This window comes from Bos taurus, chromosome 2 (assembly GCF_002263795.3).
Source record: "Bos taurus isolate L1 Dominette 01449 registration number 42190680 breed Hereford chromosome 2, ARS-UCD2.0, whole genome shotgun sequence".
Classification (NCBI taxonomy): domain Eukaryota; kingdom Metazoa; phylum Chordata; class Mammalia; order Artiodactyla; family Bovidae; genus Bos; species Bos taurus.
In genome coordinates this window covers 25387573-25409625 of record NC_037329.1, presented here as the reverse complement: position 1 = coordinate 25409625, position 22053 = coordinate 25387573, and the positions used below count along the sequence as shown (strand labels likewise).

The following is a 22053-nucleotide window of genomic DNA, read 5'->3' as shown; positions in this document are numbered from 1 at the left end:
GGAACCCTCTTACACTGTTGGTGGGAATACAAACTAGTACAGCCACTATGGAGAACAGTGTGGAGATTCCTTAAAAAACTGGAAATAGAACTGCCTTATGATCCAGCAATCCCACTGCTAGGCATACACACTGAGGAAACCAGAAGGGAAAGAGACACGTGTACCCCAATGTTCATTGTGGCACTGTTTATAATAGCCAGGACATGGAAGCAACCTAGATGCCCATCAGCAGATGAATGGATAAGAAAGCTGTGGTACATATACACAATGGAGTATTACTCAGCCATTAAAAAGAATACATTTGAATCAGTTCTAATGAGGTGGATGAAACTGAAGCCTATTATACAGAGTGAAGTAAGCCAGAAGGAAAAACACCAATACAGTATACTAACGCATATATATGGAATTTAGAAAGATGGTAACAATAACCCTGTGTATGAGACAGCAAAAGAGACAGTATTGTATAGAACAGTCTTATGGACTCTGTGGGAGAGGGAGAGGGTGGGAAGATTTGAGAGAATGGCATTGAAACATGTAAAATATCATGTATGAAACGAGATGCCAGTCCAGGTTCGATGCACGATACTGGATGCTTGGGGATAGTGCACTGGGACGACCCAGAGGGATGGTATGGGGAGGGAGGAGGGTTCAGGATGGGGAACACATGTATACCTGTGGTGGATTCATTTTGATATTTGGCAAAACTAATACAATTATGTAAAGTTTAAAAATTAAATAAAATTTAAAAAAAAAAATTAGTTAAGAACCAGGAACCATGCAAGTACTATATAAGCTTCATCTCATTTCATCTTTTCAACATTATGACATAGGTACTTTCACAAGGAAGTGGAGGCTCTAAGACATAAAACAGTTTACCAAAAATTAAAAAATAAAACTGGAAAAGTCAAGGTTGGATTCCACATCTGACTAAAGAGCTTAAAATCCTAAGCACTACACAGCAGTAACCTTCTTTAATAGTACTTACTTTCTGGCTGCACTGGGGCTTTGTTGCTGTGCAGGCTTTCTCTAGCTGCAGTGAGCAGGGGCTACTCTCTAGTTGTGGTGTGCAGGCTTCTCACTGCGGTGGCTTCTCTGTTGCAGAGCATGGGCTCTAGAGTGCACAGGCTCAGGAGCTGTGACACACGGGCTTAGCTGCCCTGTGGCTAACTGCCCTTAGTCGAATCTTCCTCGACTAGAGGCTGAACATTGGCAGGCGGATTCTTAACCACTGGACTACCAGGGAAGTCCTATTTTCTACTTTAATTTCTTGATAAAGAAATAATGAAAGATTCATGACCTCTATTCTAATTACTTTACTAGATGTTCTGCACAAACAGATATAAAAGAAGTTTTAGAAGACTACTGCAATGCATGGCTGATAAAATCAAATTAATATATATGAATCAAAGTGTTTCTGTCACTTTTTTCCTTATTTAAATCTGTACTTATGTAAGGATGCAATACAACTGCTATGTTGTATTACTTCATCTGCCACTCTAAGAACACAGCAGTATAACTTCAGAGGTAGTTCTAAGTCAACATATGCAATTAACTGAGATGGAAGTGAGATAATCTACGACTAATAAACTACTGTTAGAGCTAGAGAAGCAAAACACCTGTGGCAAACTAGAAAAATGGTCTTTTGAGAAGGAGAAAATGAAATTCAATCATATGCTTATGTACTATAATTTAGTATTTACTGACCATTTTCTATATGCCAGGCACTGTACTAGATACTGGGGGCATAGAGAGAAGATGGAGAGATAAGAGCTCCAATACTGACAGGCGCAGGTACAAAAGGTACCTAACTCGAGGGGAAATGGGGAAGAAACTAGGACGAAAAAAGGTCAAAAAGGATTTACTACTGGAACTGACATACAAGGCAAGTCATAAAGGATAAATACAAAATGGAACAGGTAAAGAAAGGCAAAGAACAAGATATACAAAGGTGCAGAAACAAGTAAAGCAGAGTCCATTTAAAGCACTGAAAGAATTTAATGCAGATGCCTAAGGAAGACACTGGAGGAGAGAAATCAGAAGGCCTATAAAGGGTCTTCATGAGAGTGAATTTTATCTTAAACGCTGGTGAAGGAGGTTAGACATGAAAAAGACATCAGGTGAAAGGTAAGAAACAGTAACTGATGTTAAAAAAGAGAGAGAGCAGCAGTCGTACAGTAAGGATAGTGGTAGTGAAGATGGACAAGATACAAAAACGTTATGTAAACAGACACAGAGAACAAGGAAAAGGCAAACATCTAGGATGTTTCCAGTGTCATTAACTGAGTGGATGATGATGCTGTGACTGAATACAGAGGTATGAGTATCAGGTTATCACTGAATACCTCAAGTGATAACTGAGTCCTATCCTTCAAGGGTCAAGGAGAAGCTTTCAAGAGGAATCAATATTTAGTATGGGATTTAAAAGATGAACAGAAATTATGACAATGGGCTGGAGTTTAAAAGTTGGTGGTGAATGGGAGGCACTGGTCAATGATAAAAGATGAGGCAAGAGAGGTCAGAAGCTGCCAGGTCAAAAGTACTTTCTGGACTATATTATCCAAGCAATGTAGAATTATGTTAGGTTTACAGGGAAGAAAAAGAAAGGATTGTATTTTTATTTTGGAAAAAAAAGGACTCTGACTATAAGATGACCTAGACCAAAGTTGAAAGATGTCAGAGTGGGTGGGGGTGGGAAGAAAGAACCCAAGTGAGAAATGGCAGTGGACACATTTGAGTGAAGACTGGATGTCTATGGGGTGGAATTAAGCTTACACACCACCTTCTGTATAATTGCTCACCTATCCATCCACTCTTTTAAAAGCAACAAATTTACCCATCTTTGAAAATGAAGTCATGTTATTTTTTTAAAATATCAATAGCCAAAGGATTTAATTGCAAGTCACAACCACCCCCTCCCCATCCTTGCCCAAATCAGGAAGGACTTAAAAGATGGAAGCACATTTTGGACTTTAAAATATAAGATTATCACCACTTATTTATTAACTAAAAGATAATAAAAATGGATTAAGAAAAATAAATGGAATCCTGATTTAAAACCTGTAACAACCAAAATTCTGGTATGTGGAATTGAGAGGATGGTGGTACCATTTACTAACTAAGAAAACAGGAGGAGGCAAGGAGTGTGTGTATGTGTGTGCATAGAGAGAAAAGAGAAAAAGAGAGGGGGGGGGAAAGGGGGTTGGGGAGGACAGAAATGGGAAAGATAATAATAAATACCATTTTTGTTTTGTGTGTTTAGTAAATACAGTTTTGAACAGGCTGCCATTAGAGGCACTTGTGAGGCATTTAAGTACCAATACCAATTAAGCAAGGATATGACATTCAAGACTGAGATATAAACATTTGACACTCAAGAGAGAAAAGTAGGCTGGAGACAGAAGTTTAGGTGTCAGCAGCATAAACAGGGCAACTGAAACCCTAGGAGTAGCTAATACTCATGGAGAATACACAGAGCAAGTGGTAAGATGGCCTAGGACAGAGCCTTAAAAATCCTATGCTTTACAAATTGATAATGTAAATGATGTCCACAGAAGAGACTTAAAAGATGTAGTCAGATTAAGTTAAAATGAAAATCAGAAAAAAAGGTTCTCAAAAACTATGGCAAGAAAGTGTCTTTCCAGAAAAAATAAGTAGTCAACAATATCCAATGTTGCCAAGTTAAAGACTCAAATGTCTGTGGCATTTAGTATCAAGGACATAATCTTTAAAAGAACAATTTCAGTCAATAAAAGAGAGAATGGAAAGTGAGGTAGCAGAGACTATAAGCAACGGAAAGTCTTTCAGGAAACCTAGTTATAAAGATGACAATATGGAGACTGGAGAGATTTCTAATTGATAGAGAGTTTTTTGTTTTGTTTCCTAAAAGGAAGGAACCAGTGGACAGCACAAGGGTGAAGATATACGATAAAGGAGGTATCAACAGAAGAGGTCCCTGATGTGGCAGGGGATGGGCTTCAAAGCACAGATGAAACAGTATCTTTCAACAAAGGAGAAGCATATTAAAACATAAAGCAGAGGGTGTGTGTATGTATTTTCCACTCACATAAACTTATATAAAGTCTTATAAAACAGAAAAACTATATAAATTAGATTGCATCTATATACAGAAAGTATAACAATGGTGTTTTTTCCAGTGGTCATGTATGGATGTGAGAGTTGGACTATAAAGGAAGCTGAGTGCCAAAGAATTGATGCTTTTGAATTGTGGTTTTGGACAAGATTCTTGAGAGTCCCATGGACTGCAAGGAGATCCAAACAGTCTATCCTAAAGGAGATCAGTCCTGGTGTTCATTGGAAGGACTGATGTTGAAACTGAAACTCCAATACTTTGGCCACCTGATGCGAAGAGCTGACTCATTGGAAAAGACCCTGATGCTGGGAAAGATTGAGGGCAGGAGGAGAAGGGGACGAGAGAGGATGAGATGGTTGGATGGCATCACCAACTCGATGGACAAGGGTTTGGGTTGACTCTGGGAGTTGGTGATGGACAGGGAGGCCTGGCGTGCTGTGGTTCATGGGGTCGCAAGGCATTGGACACGACTGAGTGACTGAACTGAATTGTTCTCTGTGAGATAGGATCATGGTCTTTACTGTTTTATTGTTTTTTCATATTTTTCAAATTTCCTATGATAAGCATATAATTATTTTTTAAATGTCTCCAACTTCTGAATTATAAAAAGTAGTTCACCATTAAAGTAGGAAACCTAGAAACTAAAGCAGGAAGGGGAAAAACAATACCTATAACCTCTGAATGTGCTGCCTTCATAGGTTGACAAAAATATGTCAGCTTACTTAAGCCAACAGTTTCTCAGAAAAAGGAACATTAAGAGGAATACTGAACTAGAATAATCAAAATTGACAAGTGACTCTACTTCATTCACAGACACAGAAGAAAAAGTGAACTCTAGCTTCCTCTTAGCTACCCAAGTCTCCATTTTAAAACAGGATTACTAAATCTCCACTTAGGTAGAATTCAGATTTGGAGGCTTATTATTCATTTAGAAGTAAATTTTTGCAATACTGTTTTCCTTCCTGGCCATGATGATTTTTACTATTTAATTATTAATAACACCCACTACTAACATTCATGCTCACTGGCAACACTTAAAAAAAAAGAAATTAAAAATGCAAACTTACAGTTGTGGTAAATTTGGTCTAACGAAGGGATCATTTTCTGCTCCATTGACTGCTTTGTTTTTCCTTTGTTTTGATTCAGAATTGGTAGAGGGTGCCTGAGAATTATTAGCTGTGGGAGGTTTGCGTTTGGCTAGAAGTTTCCTTTGCCTTTCAATATCTTCCCTTTGCTGATTCACCCATTCTTGTTGCCTACATAAAAATAAATGTGGAAAAAAATTAACCTTCCTTTACTTTTCACATTTAAAACATGAAAATACATTAGTAAACATGAAAAATCACATAATATAAACATGTAACGTTATGGTCCCACTCTTGTTAACCAACACCTTCTCACTGTCCTTTTCTCATTGGGAACATACATTTTTAAATGAGGTCTTCCCTAAACCCCCTGGATGAGAAAGATGTGTTGCCACATATAACTTCACAGTACCTTGTAGCTCCCCATCTTCTCTTTTCTAACACATATATCTATGGACACTTGATCTCAATATGTGTGGTTAGACTAAATCACTCCATGAGAAGACAATTATTTTATACCCTATTGTACCCTAAGTGCCCAGCACAGTGACTGGCACATGCTAGGCATTCAATAAATATTTCTTGAATAAAATAAATCAACTATTGAAAAAAAGAAATAACAGAATTAAGGAGGTTTTATACATTCATCTCACCACTGTTTAAAGAAAAACTTATAAAAGACAAATGTGAATTTATTAATAAAGTGTTATTTTCTAAATGTATCTGTTAAATTTCAGGGAAGGCTAAGTGGTATATTGAAATGAAACAAAAACTGACCTTAGAAATTTAGGAAGAAAGAAGGAATTTTGACACTTTAAAGAGAGAAAACACCAAGAAAAATTTAGATGGCATTGAAAAATGGGCAACTAATTTAACTAAAAATATTACTGTTTCCAATTGAAGCTTTTAAAAACCATCCTCTCATACAACATCTTAAGCCTGTTCTAATATAATTATCTTCCCTCTTAGGTCACCTTACCACACTAGGAAAAATTTTTAAAAAACTAAACGGTGATTGTGACAGGATGTGGAATTTTGTCTAATTCTTTAATTGTATCGAGATGATTTTGTTTTCCTTCATTGTATTAGGTGACATATCACACTGATTTTTTCTGCTGACCCATTCTCAAACCAGGAATAAATCCCACTTTGTCACAGTGTATAATTCTTTTAATGTAAAAAAAAAAAAAAAAAAAAAAAACCCAAAACACATAACCTCCATGGTGATGGTACTCAGATTTAGAATAAGTCAAAAATTTCAGTTCCTCACTCCTTCACCCCTATTCAGACCAGGACTAGAGAGCTTCCACTCTACCGACAAAGACTTGTTTTACACATGTTTCAAAGTCCCATGATCCCAGTTAAGGCAATGCAGAACAGGAAAGAAGGGAAGGAATGAAGGAGCACCCAAGTAAAAGAGCAAAATGTTGGAGAAAAGTCTCAAGAAGAGCAAGGTTAGAATGTGACTTTAATCCAGTTTTCTACTGGAAGTAGGAATAATTTCAGTTTATTTAAAAAATTAGTTTTAAAGCTAGTTTAGGGTACAATCAAGATTAATAAAAATAAGCAGCAATAATCCTACTGAAATAATGAAAGAATTACTCTAATGGATATATACATATACACACACACATATATATATAGTGACTGATTATTCAGTAATGACCATACAGTTTAGAGATTATTAATTTAGTATTACTAATTTTTATTTCTCTTCTTATCCTCCAACTATTTTGGGTTATATCACAGCTTAAAAAATATACACTGATTAACCGTTTGATACTAAATATATATGTAACAACATACAGTAGGCCCTCAGTAAATGCTTATTAGTAAGAAAAATATACAAGCAATTCCTTAAAACTGGGTTATTGCTTTATTATAAAAGGATATAGCTCAGAAACAGCTCCAGTACTCTTGCCGGAAAATTCCACGGACGGAGGAGCCTGGTAGGCTGCAGTCCATGGGGTCGCTAAGAGTCAGACACAACTGAGCGACTTCACTTTCACTTTCATGCTTTGGAGAGGGAAATGGCAACCCACTCCAGGATTCTTGCCTGGAGAGTTCCAGGGACGGAGGAGCCTGGTGGGCTGCCGTCTATGGGGTCGCACAGAGTCGGCCACGACTGAAGCAACTTAGCAGCAGCAGCAGTCGCCACCAGATGGAAGAGCTGCACAGGGCGAGGTATGGGGGAAGAGACACGGAGCTTCCATACCCTCTCTGAGCCTGATAACCTTCCCAGATCTCCACACATTCACCAATCCATAAGCTCCCATTTTACTCTCTGACAGCTTAATGGAGAAATTTTAACAATTGGCAGCATTTGTATTTTAGTTTATATTTAATCTTATACTATGTAACCTTCTTTTATTCATTACCAGGACAACTGTAGATCTGGGTTTAGCAGCTCAGAAAAACACTAAAAATTTTTAAGTTGTACCTCAACTCTCTTACTTTCTACTTCTACTGTTAATATTTTAGCTCAAGCCTAATCACCTTTCATTTGGATGCTTCTCCATCTAAATTGTCAACAATTTATGTTCTTTTAAGTATTATTCCCACATTACTATCAGTTATCTTTCAAAAACTCAAATTTGACCCCACACTATATAAAACTTTAACAGCTCCCTTTTATCAACAGAATTAAAATCCAAACTTCCTACCATCACAAAGACACTGTCCTTCAATACCTAACACCCAGAAACAGTTCTGTTGAACATAAGCTGGGTAAATCAACCGAGATAGGTACAAGACCATTCTATACTTAAGTCCTAGGAACTAATGTTTGAAACAGCAATGTTTATGTGATACTATGTGAAATAAAGCTTTGCCTACATTCTCCATTTAACTGGACTGACTCTGGGAAAGCTGATTTAGATGCTGGCACTACTCTTGCTTTGCAGGTTTTTATGTTTTCCAGCAAAAAAAGAGGGGTAGGGGCAGCAATAGATCCTGGCTCCTTAACACAGAAATAGTCAACCTACCCTTTCCTACCACCAACTTGAGAAAATGGATTTCTCCATTTTAAAGTTTACCTCAGAAGTGCTAAAGCCACATACATGTTCAGTTCAACTGACTTTTGAGTTATTATGTTTGACACTGGAGAGAAAACATGTCTCTCTTTCCCACAAGAATAATGAGCAGACAAATGCCAAAGGAAGGACTGAAGAATGGGAGAGGGGAGGGGAAAAAACCCAAAAAACTAAGCAGAAAACCCCAAGATACACAGATACAAATCTTGCAATTAAAGTTAAAAGTTTTAACAATTTCCCTCTCAACTGACCTACAAAAGCTAGGTCAGTTTATGTTTTGGAAAGTCATATTTAAAATAATACATCATACTATACAGATGAATACTAACTAATCAAGGAGTGTGCTAAAGCTAAAACTGTAATGCCTCTTTTATGTTCCTTTCAAATGTATTAAGTTCTATGATTTCAAAGAGTAGTGAGGAGTAGATATAGAACATAATTTCAAATCTATAATCTTTGAAAATAACAAACACCCAAAGGAATACTAAATCTTTCAAAATGTAAGAGTGACTAACTTTACAAGATTCTGAAATGCAAAACCATCTGTCCATTGTTCAGTAAATGAAGCACCATGTCTAACTGTTGTGAAATGCCCAAGGCGTAATCTGTCTTGCATGCTCTTCTCTCGGCTTGACAGTTTTTCTTGTGTACTCTGAAAAAAAAGGGGGGGAAAATCATCATTCAACTTTATTCATTTAAATTTTAAAAACATAGGACTAGTGAAAGGAGAGGGAAAATTTATTGAACTTTTTTTTTTTGACATGGACTTTTTTTAAGCCTTTACTGAATTTGTTACAATACCGTTTCTGTTTTACCTTTTGGTTTTTTGACCACGAGGCATGTGGGGTATGTGAGGATCTTAGCTTCCCAACCAGGATCAAACCCACACTCTTGCATTGGAAGGTGAAGTCTTAATCACCGGACTGCCAGGGAACTCACCTTTTCAATAAGCAGTTTCTTGCTCATTGATATGCACTTATTTAATCGCTCTTTGTATTTTTCAAGTAGCTTTTGTTGCTCATCTATCTGCCGTCTGAGATCACAATTAGCCTACAATATAAGTAGATAATGAAAAAGGTCTAGAATTTGTGTATATGAGACATTTAAGAATATTTATACATTTTGAAAAATTTCATAAAGAGAAGGATTAATAAGATTAAGTATTTGAATGTGATACTAAAAAAAAATGTTAAAACACTTACTTACCATGAGAATAACTACACTGTTACATGCTGCTTAGTTGTATAGTGAAAAGTACATGGAACATGTATCATACTCCATAGGTTCAAATCTACACTCTAGGTTATATAATCTGGGCTAAGTTTAATAAATTATTTGAACCTTATTTCTAAAGTTGTCTTAAAGGTCTGCTCTATTATCTTATTTCTAAAACAGAGCAACATCATTCTATCTCATTTGAAATAACTGAAATACAAAGTGTCTAACACTTAGAAATGAATGTGAGTTCTCCATCTTTTGTAATAAAACATCTCCATTCAACACGTGGGTAACACTGCAGATGCCTATCCAATAGCTAACTGTTCTCACCATCTTTCTCAGCCACATGAATACAAATTTTGTTAACTCTGTAGGCAGTCATATGCTCAGTCCCTCTTTCTAAGCTCAGAAGATGAGTCTGATTAGTCTAGTACAGTCACCAGGAAGTAACCTGGAGAGCTTGTTGGAACACAGATTACTGGAATCCATTCCCAGTTTCTGAATAAGTAGCTCTGGAGTAGAGTCTGAAACTTGATTTCTAATAAGTCCGCTAGTAAGGTTGATGCTTACTGGTCTGGGGATCATTCTTTGAAAACCGTAGGTCTATGCCAATCACAGTATGAGCCAAAAGAGAGCAGTATAATAAATAAAAAATGCTGGGAGAAAAATACAGCTGCCAATCTAAAAGTATGTATCTAACAAAAAGCTGTTTTCCAAGGAAAAGGGTAAAATAAAATAGTTTCAGAGGAACATATATGAAATTTAGCATCAGACCCTTATCATTATGTGCAAGTCGAACAGAAACCCAACAAATTGTGTATGTGTGAGTTGAAAATCTAACACTAGCTAGTGTATTTCCCATCTCCTTGCAGCTAATGATGGTCAGTGAAATGTAAGCAGAAGTTGTTCAATGGAATACTCAAGAACACTATGCAGAAAACTTTTGTATTTTTAATTTCCTTCCTCTTCTGCTTAAGAACACAGATACCATAACTGTGACTCTGATAAATATTTTGTACCTTGATATAATCTTCAAGATGAAGGCCATGTACTAAGGGGAGGGAGCAGAAAAACTGAGGGAGACAAGATTCCATATGACACCTGGGCTACCTCTTTCTGTTCTTCTCTTAAAAAATAATATTGTATTTCATTTAAAGTACTGTTGTTTATGGAAACCTGTCCAGATGCCTATGGCCTGCATAGCTCAGTCGTCTCTACTTGCTAGCAAAGCTCTGCCTGGCTGGAAATAAAGCAGGACGGATAAAATTGCATTTTCACAAAACTTACCATCTTCCATTCAAAGGCCTATGGCCTCTTAGGCTTTGTCCAGGGTGGCAACAGCCCAATTGCACACGTGTAGACATTGCTGTCTAGATAGATGAACAGTCTCCAGGGCCTCCTCAGTCACATCTGGGATGAATGGTCAGTGTGGCACCAGGAGCCACAACTGCAGGGTCCTGCCTAGCCTCCATCACTAGCTTGGGGGTCAGGGAAACACTCGGTCCCTTGTCCCCTCAGAGGTGAGCAGTATGCAGAGAAAAGAAAAACCTATCTCAGATATGTTAGTGAGGGGCACTGTGTTCCATGGGTTATCTCAGCACCATTTCCTTCTGGGCCTGCTATGGAAGGACTGGGCTCCACCCCCAACTGGATTTAGTGTGGGGCAAGTAACTCAGTGGGCAGGAAGACACTGCACCCTCAAGCTCTGACTTGGAACACCCCCCGCCTTTCTGTTCTTCTCTCAAAAAGTAATCCTGTATATTATTTAAAGGACTATTGTTTATGTTCTCTGTTACTAACAACCAAAGACAACAGCTAAATGATAAAAAGATGCTGTAGCACCAGTATAGGAATACACAAAGAGAACACGGTACTTATGAAATGAGATTATAAAAATGAGATTGTATGATGGAGCTGGCAGTAGAGAGCAGACTTAATTACATGGTCTAGATAACTGGTTCTCTATATAGAAATTAAAATGAAACCTTATTTCACATCATACCCCAAAATGAATTCCAGTGAGATTTATAACTTGTATTGACTATAAAATTTTTTTAAAGAAGATACAGACGAACATTTTTATGGTCTTAGGGACAAAAACAATGAGTTATTTTGGTATACCCTTGATAATAATTTGGAACAAACTATAAACAAAGAGATCACTCAGTCATGTTCGACTCTTTGCAACTCCATAGACAGTAGCCTGTCAGGCTCCTCTGTCCATGGGATTCTCCAGGCAAGAATACTGGAGTGGACTGTCACGTCCTTCTCCAGAGAATCTTCCCGACCCAGGGATCAAACCCAGGTCTCCTGCACTGTGGGCAGATTCTTTACAATCTGAGACACCAGGGAAACCCATAAAAAAAGACATGTAATCATATAAATTTTAAACGATCTAATCAAAAGATAGTGCAAAGAAATAAAAAAGACAATTTACACACTGGGAGAAAAATCAATATATATGGTCAACAAAAAAACTGATACAATTTTTAAAAAGACAGCAAGTCATTAAGAAAAATGAGCAAAAAAAATGATTATTTACTTCACAGAAATACAGTTAATAAATATTTTACAAGATATTCAAAAAATAAAGTGAATGCATAATAACTAATACCTTGTTATATCCATTAAACTGAACCCCCAAATTAAATATGATTCTAATAAGCTTTGTCAAGGATGATGAGCAATAAGATTATTCTCTGCTTATAGTTAGTGGAATGTAAACTGATCCAACCACCTTGGGGAAAATTTGCTTTTATAGAGTGGAGATGTATGCCCTGTACTCTAGCCATGTCTCTCTAAGCATATACCACAGAGAAATTCTCCATGTGTGCCGCAGAAGACATGTACAAGAGTGTGTCTTAGCAGAACTGTTCATACTAGGAAAAAGTAGAAATAAAACGTCCAGCAAGACCAGGAAAGATAAATTACAGTATATTCATTTACGCCTTACTATACTGCAGTGAAATGAAAATGACAATCCCACATATAATGTTTAGTGAAAACAAGCGGGGCATACAGTATAATTTTGTAATTTAAAGTTCAAAAACAGTGAAATAATATGTTGTTAAGAATGTTTAAGATACATATAAGATAACTATAAGAAACACAAAGGCGAAGAAACAGATACAAAATTTACAACAGTGGTCAATGGTAAAGGGATGTAAGAGAGTGAATAGGATGGGAACGGGAGAGGCACACTAGATGTTTTAGAGGTATCGGTAATTATGGGATGATCATAGATGATGGTTTCACTGAGTTTCTACACCAACAGTTCTGTTAGCTAAATTATAATCATTTGGAGAAGGTTTTTATTTTTCCCCCTTAATTTATTTATCTGGTTGAGCTGGATCCTAGGTGCAACATGTGCGATCTAGGTCCCTGACCAGAGATCAAACCTGGGCCCCCTTCATTGGGAGCATGGAGTCTTAGCCTCTGGACCATGTAGGAGCTTTTAAAACTACCAACGCCCAAGCCCTACGTCACACCAATAGAATCAGAATTCCTCAGGGTAAAGTATAATCATTGTTACTTTTATAAAGCACCTCCCATATTTTCCATCCAGTGATTCAATGAGCAGCAAGGGGTGAGAACAACTACTTCATCTCTTACTAACATATAAGGCATACTTTTTGATGTGTCTCTTTAATAAGTTTCCATTAAAAGGTTTATAACAAAATCAAGTAACTTTAAAACCACCATGAAATGGATATCTGTCTTAGGATAGCTGATCAAGTAAAAATAAAATTTTATAAACTTCTATTTCTCCAACTGCTTTTCAGTTCAAATTTAAAGAGCTAATAAAAGCTTTTTCTTTAAATGGTTGATATTTTCAATTATGTCCTTAACACTAAAAGATTTAATTTCTCCCAATAATAGAAAAATTTTAAAATGGTAAGTATTTTCTCAACTGTTTTACTATTGCCAAATACTTGGCAATGACGACTTCTTACTTACCCTGAGCAAGTCATCTATGCGACCTTCCTTCTTTTCCAGGTCCTGGTTTTTATTACTTTCTAATGCTGCTAATTTCAGCATCGTAAGATCAGTCTAAATAAAAGAAAGCTATTTTATTATTCCATTCTATATATCACTGCATGTAAACATAAAATTAGATTTAATTATGATTCTAAAAACCATAGCACTGGAGTTTGTGTATGTAAAGGGTATCCCAAAAGGTCTTAGTGTAGTTTTAAGTTTTATTATCTCCAGAAATGTAAGTGCTACACAGACTTAAAAAAATTATTTTCAAAGGTTAATCATTTAAATTTTTAGAATATTGATATGTTTGTTCTTCATTAAAATTCAGTATAATCACTGTTATATGATATCAACTCTAGCTGATTTTTGAACAGGGCAAAAACATTCACAAGCTGTTCACTGACTCAAAGCAATGTACTTGTAAATCCTGGTCTAAAGATTATCCAAAGAAAGAAGTTTTGATGCATTCACAGAGTCTGGCCATGACCTGACAGGAAGAGTGTAACGGCAATAAACTGCACAATTAAGGTGGCAAGCAAGAAGACCTACTTTTTCAATCCTTGGTTTCAGACACTCCTTCAAAAGCTGTCACATGTATATAAAGTTAAAACGAAAACTCCAATACTCAAAATTCATAAAACAAAGTAACTGCAAAAGATGTCTGATTTTCAAATAATTTTCAATTGTGTGGCATATATGATACACAAAAATACAGACATGTAAAACAAACTGCTTTAATATCCACTTATAACAAATATAACACCTTCAAGAAGGTATCAATTATATGTACTTGGATGTTAAGTTAAAAAAGAATCAGTAAGCAGAACTGACATGTTATGGTTGTTTTGGTTATTTAATTTGCTTAAAATATATATTTAACCAGTGTAACAAAGGACAGACTGACAATAAACTGGGTTTTAATTTCTCTCTCTACGAATTTTTTTTGTTGTTATTCAGTAATTAGCTTTCTTGATATTGAATTTTACTTTATGATTATGTTTAAAAGAGAAGACATCTTAATTGTGTGCACAAACTGGTCACTGGTTTTTTATCCCTAAGTCATACAAAGAAATCTCAATTACTATTTACCTGAGTAATTTTAAAGGATAACTGCTTTGGCTGTACAATAGGGTGGTCCCCAAAAGCTAACGCAGTAGGAGAAGGGCTATTCGGTCGAACCTTAACAAAATATTAAATTTTACATTAGCAAAAATACAATAGAAAGATTCTTCTTGATGTTTGCCAGAAAACAACAAAATTCTGTAAAGCAATTTTCCTTCAATTAAAAAATGAATAAATTTTAAAAAAAGAATTAAAAATAGATTTATGCTTAACAACAACTAAATATTTCTTACGTGTTTATTAGGATAATAACTCAAAACATAACTGAATTTTAAAAACTTTTTATCATTGTTTATTTAATAAGGATTCATTGAGTACCTCCCTCTTACAAAGCCCAGTAAAAGAAACAACCAGCCATTTGATAGATAGATAAAATAGACAGACAGGTATGAGCCTTGGTCTCAGAAACTCATCCAAAAACTGTCACATGTATAAACTTTATAATATATATATATATATGCCTTGCCCTCAAGGAGTTTACAATCTGGTCCCATAAAAGAAAACTGAATGCTTTCAATCTGTTAAATATAACAATGTCAAATACATCATTTTAAAACAAAATTATCAAAAACAGCTTATGACGGTTCAAAAAGTAAAACTGAAAGACTTTAATATATCAGTAGAATTCTTTTAGAACTAGGGACAACAATGCATGCCCATGTTGTTGCTGTTATGTTACTTGCTCAGTCGTGTCTGACTCTGCATGACCCCATGGACTCTAGCTTGCCAGGTTCCTCTGTCCATGGAATTCTCCAGGCAAGAATATTGGAGAGGGTAGCCATTCCTTCTCCAGGGGATCTTCCCAACCCAGGGGTCAAAATCAGTCTCCTGCACCGTGGTGGATTTTTTACCATCTGAGTCATCAGGGAAGCCCTAATGCATGCCCATGTGTAGTATAAAATGAATTTACTGATAAGTTGCACAGTTTAGTCACTAGTTTTAAAATACATTTGCTGAAAACAGTCGATTACATCATGTACCAATGCTATCACTACAATTCCAAGCTATTTTTGAGTTTTACACTTTACTTGGTATATGGCAATAGGATGTCCTCCAAGATACAAAATGAGTAAGACATTAAAAAGTATGTATCTACAGAAAGGACTAGAAAGCAACACTGGAAGTTACAACAGTGTAACTGAATAAATGACATACTCTAATTTTTAAAAATTCTTAATTCATCTTTAAATTACTGAAAGCCAACACTGCTATTATGGTTATACAATGAACTTTCACATAATGAAAGTTAAAAAACAGTAAATAAAATCCAATATGTAGAGCAATGCATACCTGGATCTTAAAAACGTTAGAAACAAACTAAAAAGTTTTAAGTGAATTTTTAGATCCAAGATCCTTTTCTTACCCCAAACTATATTATCCAAGACTGACAGCTGCCTACTCTTTTCTCAAGGATTCCCAGAAAGGAATTATTTAACTGATAAGATCCCTGACCAATGATGGAACTCTGGCCCCGGCAATAAAAAGTTCTGAGACCTATCCAATGGACTACCAAGGAATTCCCAATCCTATCATTCTTTTATAGAAACATTACTTCTTGGAACTAATTAACTCAGAAAATCTTTAAGAATCTCACTTTCAGAAATAAAGTTTTAACAGCATCAAATCATTGAAAAGAATTCAACTCACCTCAATAGAATGAAAGACTTTTTAAAAAAGGTAAATGCTAATATATATATATATATATATATACACACACATATATATATATACACACACACACACACACACATATATATATATATATATACACACATATATATATATATATTTGATCCCTGAGTTGGGAAGATCCCCTGAAGGAAGCCATAGCAACCCACTCCAGTACTGTTGCCTGGAGAATCCCCACGGACAGAGGAGCCTGGCCAGCTACATCCATGGGGTCGCAAAGAGTCAGACACGACTGAGTGACTAAGCACATATATATAAAAGGCCTCAATAAAGACAAATTGTAAAAATTATTCATTCAGTACATATAACCTCTGAGACATAAAAACACATGGAAAAACTTACAGATGAAGAAGGCGTGGAATGTGAATGTGAATTTTGAGGCGAACGGATTGCAGGAGGTATGCCTCTTACTGGACTTGAGCCATTTCCACCTTGGTACTGAGGGTAAAAGGAAACACCACTATATATATATATATACACACATATAAAACCAAAGTTTAGAAAGATGTTTTAGACATGGCATTACGAATTAATTTAAATATATATTATTTTTGTGGCAGACTCAAAGACAAATTTCCCCAAAGCAAAGAACATGTCTTATTTTTCCTTCAAATTTTAGCAGTTCCCTTATGCTTGTGAAGCCAGCAGGAGCTCTAATCCCAAGAAACTTTAATCTCTTTACAAGTAGATATGTAGATGTTAATCAACTATCTTAAGACAGAACTGTCATTCCCAAGATCTGTTAAGTATCCAAATGTTCATAGCACTATAAAAGAACTACTGGACCAAGCCCCTTCTTAACAGCACAAAGTCTAATACAAATTGATTCTTTCTTACATGCATTATAGTGAATGACTTAATCACATATGAAGAGAAGCCACCTATCTGTTCCATAGCTTTCTCAAGTCTCATGTTTCTGAACCAAGAATGGAAGGCAAAAATAATTTGCTGCTAATGGCTTCATCTTTGGGTATTAGGTATGAACAGCAGAAAAGGAGACTTCCTAGTGTGTTCATTAAACAACTTCCTACAACTAAAGAACTTATTCTAGATTTTTAATCTACAGTGCCTAGCATAATGCTCAGCACATAGTACGCATTCAAGACACCTGAGATGTGTTTATTTGAACAGACCCTACCTTTGGCAAAGATTTTTAATGACATTAACACTAAGGGACTGACAGCAACTAAAGAGCTTTAGGTGTATTTTATAGTCTGCAACTGTTTTAACTTAGATTCTGTAAACTCAAAAAAGAAAAACAATGGAGGATATATACATATATATATATGTGTGTGTATATATATATATATATATATATATGAGTGAAAGAGAGCGACTGTGTTAGTCACTCAGTCATATTCAACTCAGTGCAACCCCATGGAGAAGAGCCCACCAAGCTCTTCCCTCCATGGGATTCTCCAGGCAAGAATACTGGAGTGGGTTGCTATGTCCTTCTGCGAGGGATCTTCTCAACTCAGCATTTATATATATATACATATAAAAAATACAGCCCTTCTCCCAACGAGCAAATTCTGCTCTCTCAAGTAAATATAAATATTTTTCAACAGACTAGATTATTATTTTACTAATCACACTAATATTTTATAATTAATCACATTAATATCATAATGGTAGGTAAAAGTGTTTCTGTGTACAGGCAAAGAAACATTTCAGATAGGGTAAAAATTTAAATTTACCACTGTTTATTATTTTCAGGGACTCTTTAGATTCACATCTCTATCATTATTTAATCTCCATCCACAGGCCTCAGCTGTTGCTTTGGTATAATAAAATCTTGACTGACAGTACAAAGAATTCTAGAGGCTCTTCCATTTAAAATTTGCCTTTAGGTAGGATACTTTATGCGGCTTCCCAGGTGGCTCAGTGGTAAAGAGTACACCTGCCAGTGCAGGAAACTAGAGTTTAATCCCTGGGTCAGGAAGATCCCCTGGAGAAGGAGATGGCACCCCAATTCAGTATTCTTGCCTGGGAAATCCCATGGACAGAGGGCCTTGGCGAGCTACAGTCTACAGGGTCACAAAAGAGTCAGACACAGCTGCATGACCAAACAACAAGGCTACTTTAACATCTCTGGTTCTCAGGTTCTTCACCTAAAACAGGAATACTAATACCTGCTTTGACCATCTCCTGACCTATTACAAGAAAATATGGGAGAAAATCCTTTGAAAATTATGATGTGCCATACCAAAGTAAAAGTAAACTTTAATGTTCCTAGGAAGACAGGACATCACATAGTACCTAAGTTCTGCTTTAATCAAGTAGATCAACAAAAGCAGACTTGGTGGTTCAAACAGCCTATGGCAGAATTATATTAAGAACTGAAGATATTCCTCAATGAACTTACTTCAAAATAGTCGCTAATTTTGTGGCCACGTCCCCCAATACTTTTTCCTAAAATATAAAAGTAAAAAATTTTACAGATTTAAAGTCAGTCGTGACTATCTATCACATATTATATGAGAAAGAGAATGTGCCAAACTTAATTCCCCTAATACACACAAAAATAATGTTAAGAATATGATATTCTAGTTGGGTGGTGATGGGCATTAAAAGAATACTAAGATTCCTCAGAGGGTCAGATGCCAACTTCACAATTCCAAAAATCAAATGATATTCCAATAGATACATGTCAATTTTAAAAGTCTCAACTATGGGAAAATCAGAAAAATAAATCATATTAAAAGACTGCCTGCTTTTAAAACAACATTATTCATATTGCTTCATGGTTAATAACTTGAGAAAAGTGTATCAATGAAAAATATATCAATTAAAAAAGACTAGTGGCAGCTGTATAACTGACAAACCAATTTATATCTATAAATAATAAAAAAGCTCGGTCAACACAAACCATAACAAACTGACAATAACATGCTTTAATATGAACACTATTTTGTAAAATACTTGATTTTCTAAAAGGTATTTTCAAATTAATAGGATTTTTTTCAAAAATAAACTAGATTTTAAATATTGTGCTTACATGGCCACTTTGATAAAGTGGTCAAAATTATCATTAAAAGTTTTGCTCCAAAATGGACTTTTAAAAAAACAAAAAGCAAATAAGATGAATTTTTTCATCAATTTTATAAATACTAAACTGAGAAGCTGCTAAGAAATATAGCATTTTGGATGGGAGTTATCCATCCTTCATTAGAATTACACTGAATACATCATTTCTTCAAGTTACAAAAGAAAAACTAATGATAGCATGGAGTCAAAAGCATTGGATAATACAAACATTTATCAATTCAATACTGACACATCATCCATTCACTTATTTTATTCAACAAACATTTCTTGAGTGGTTACTATTTGCCAGGCATTACCAAGATGAACAAACAATACATTTAAAGGTTCAACAACCTCAGATTCCTTCCTGGAACAAGGTAGGGGGCATTAAAAAAAAAAAAAAAAAAAACTAAGAAGTAATACAACCTAGAAATTTTCAATAGTTTTGTATAGGTTTATTCAGAGGTCAGAGAGGACTGTAAGGTTTTAAATACCAAAGGAATTTTCCTTCTGCCTATAACAACTTTCTTGCAGATTCTGAAGTGGTGCCATCTTTTAATGAAGACAGAGACATTTTTTGGTTGCCTACCAGAAACTATTTCCCCAGTTCTTTTTCCCTGATTGAATCCAAATTTTATTCTGTTAACGTTCTCTCCCCTGCATAGACCATATAATTTCAGTTCAGTTCAGTTGCTCAGTCGTATCCACTCTTTGCAACCCCATGGACTGCAGCACGCCAAGCTTAGCTGTCCATCACCAACTCCCTCAGCTTGCTCAAACTCATGTCCATTGAGTCGGTGATGCCATCCAACCATCTCATCTGGTCGTCCCCTTCTCCTCCTACTTTCAATCTTTCCCGGCATCAAAGTCTTTTCTAATGAGTCAGTTCTTCACATCAGGTGGCCTAAGTATTGGAGTTTCAGCTTCAGCATCAATCCTTCCAATGAATATTCAGGAATGACTTCCTTTACGATGGACTGGTTGGATCTCTTTGCTGTCCAAGGGACTCTCAAGAGTACTTCTCCAATACCACAGTTCAAGAGCATCAAGTCTTTGGCACTCAGCTTTCTTTATGGTCCAGCTCTCACATCCATAGCTTTGACGAGATGGACCTTTGTCTGTAAAGTATTGCCTCTGCTTTTTAATATGCTGTCTAGGTTGGTCATAGCTTTTCTTCCCAGGCTGTTTCCTATTTGGCCTCCATTCCTAGTTCCCTATCTCTCCTCCTTCTAATCAGAAATTCAGTTTTTCTCAGGTATCACGCTTTCTGCACAAGATCTATATTTCTAAGGGGAATGTTACCACATTTTCAATTTCAGAGACAGGCCTGATTTTAAGGGCAATAATACCTCTCATGGACATAATTGGTTTTGGAATGGACACAGAACCAAATTCTGACCAAGAAGATGACAGGAGAGGTTTGCTATGAACTTAAATAACCTACATCAAAGAGAGGTAAAAAAAAGAAAAGCACATAGAAAACCAGCCTCTCTCTAAAGCAAATACAAGTGTGGAGGATGAAACGAGGAGATACAATTTAAAATGGCCACAGTCCTAAAATCATAAAAGAAAAAAAGCAGACAATTCTGTAGATGGCAGATCACAGAGAAAATGATGTGGCTTCCTAAAGACATAAGTTGGCTCAACCAATCCAGAAGTCCCACACTATATTGAAACCTGCTTTTAAGTGAGCTTTAAAATTTAATGTTAAAACTATCATAACTAATATAACTAAATAAATCCAAGTTCACTAAACACAGATGAGGAAACTACACTAAGATCAAAAAGGACCTCAGGCCAGGCTGAAATACAAAATAGCACAAACTTAGAGAAAGGCGCTAGAGTGACCCAACTTACCCTTTCCACAAAGACAGCTGCTGCAAATCTATTTCTTGACCCCAGTGCCACATGTAAATACTAGTAAGCCATGGGTTCATAGCTCTAGACTTTGTAGCTAAAAATGGCTCCAAAACACATAATATATGCATAAAATCAACATTACATATGATTCAAGAGTCCAATTTATTGTGTTTAATCTTGAAAAACCAAATTAAATGATAATACTATCTTATCCATTATAAGAAGTTTTGTAGTCTAATGAAAGTAATTTCCTTACTAGTTTATAATATAAAATGTAGAAAAAAAGATGAAGAAAGGATATGGAAAGAAAGCAAAAACGGATGAAGAAAAGGTATGGAAAGAAAAAGATGATGTTTTAATGAAGCTCCTCAATCATTTTTATATAATCTTTTTTTCAACAAAAAGGATGAGTAAATTTAGGTATTTGTTTCAAAGCAAGATATAAAATTCTTATCCAAAAACAAGAAGTCATTCCAACACCATATTTCATATAAAGAGAGAACAGAGAAAGGTGATAAAGGTAATGCATATCAGGTTTGGACATGACACTTTCTAATTCTCAAAAAAATAAAGGAAATGTTAAAAAGAGTAACCATAAGCAAACTACCTGTGGTACAAAAAGACTCCAACTTCATAATATTTTTTACACAAAGTATATGTAAGCTATTATTAATGCAGATATTACACGGTATCTATAGAAATCACAAGAACAGAAAACTTTAAAACAAATTATTAATTGATTAAAAACCAGAATAATTAATTGCAAATACCTCTTTGGGTATGAAGGAGGATTTTGCTTCACTTACCCTGACTACTTTCATTCTGGTTTTCTGCTTTTCTTTTTCTTCCTCTGGATGATTCTGATTGTTTCTTCTCTGGTGTCTACGGAAAGCAAGTTAACAGAGTTTTATAGTTTCAACAAACAAAATGTTATAATCACTATAAATGT

General features: G+C 35.6%; 1 protein-coding gene across 3 annotated transcripts in view; it reads right to left on the bottom strand.

Annotated features, from left to right (window-relative positions):
• Positions 1-22053, bottom strand: part of TLK1 (tousled like kinase 1) — a 181177-nt gene that overhangs the window by 42592 nt on the left and 116532 nt on the right. For 2 of the 3 annotated variants that reach the window (XM_002685281.6, XM_059878099.1), the window contains exons 4-11: positions 21911-21986; positions 18583-18629; positions 16560-16655; positions 14496-14585; positions 13383-13475; positions 9147-9257; positions 8723-8859; positions 5158-5346 (exon numbers count right to left, since the gene is read on the bottom strand). In XM_002685281.6, the coding sequence (XP_002685327.1) occupies positions 5158-5346; positions 8723-8859; positions 9147-9257; positions 13383-13475; positions 14496-14585; positions 16560-16655; positions 18583-18629; positions 21911-21986 (839 nt within the window). The remainder of the gene's footprint in view (positions 1-5157; positions 5347-8722; positions 8860-9146; positions 9258-13382; positions 13476-14495; positions 14586-16559; positions 16656-18582; positions 18630-21910; positions 21987-22053) is intronic. The other variant, XM_010801927.3, reaches the window with a different exon arrangement.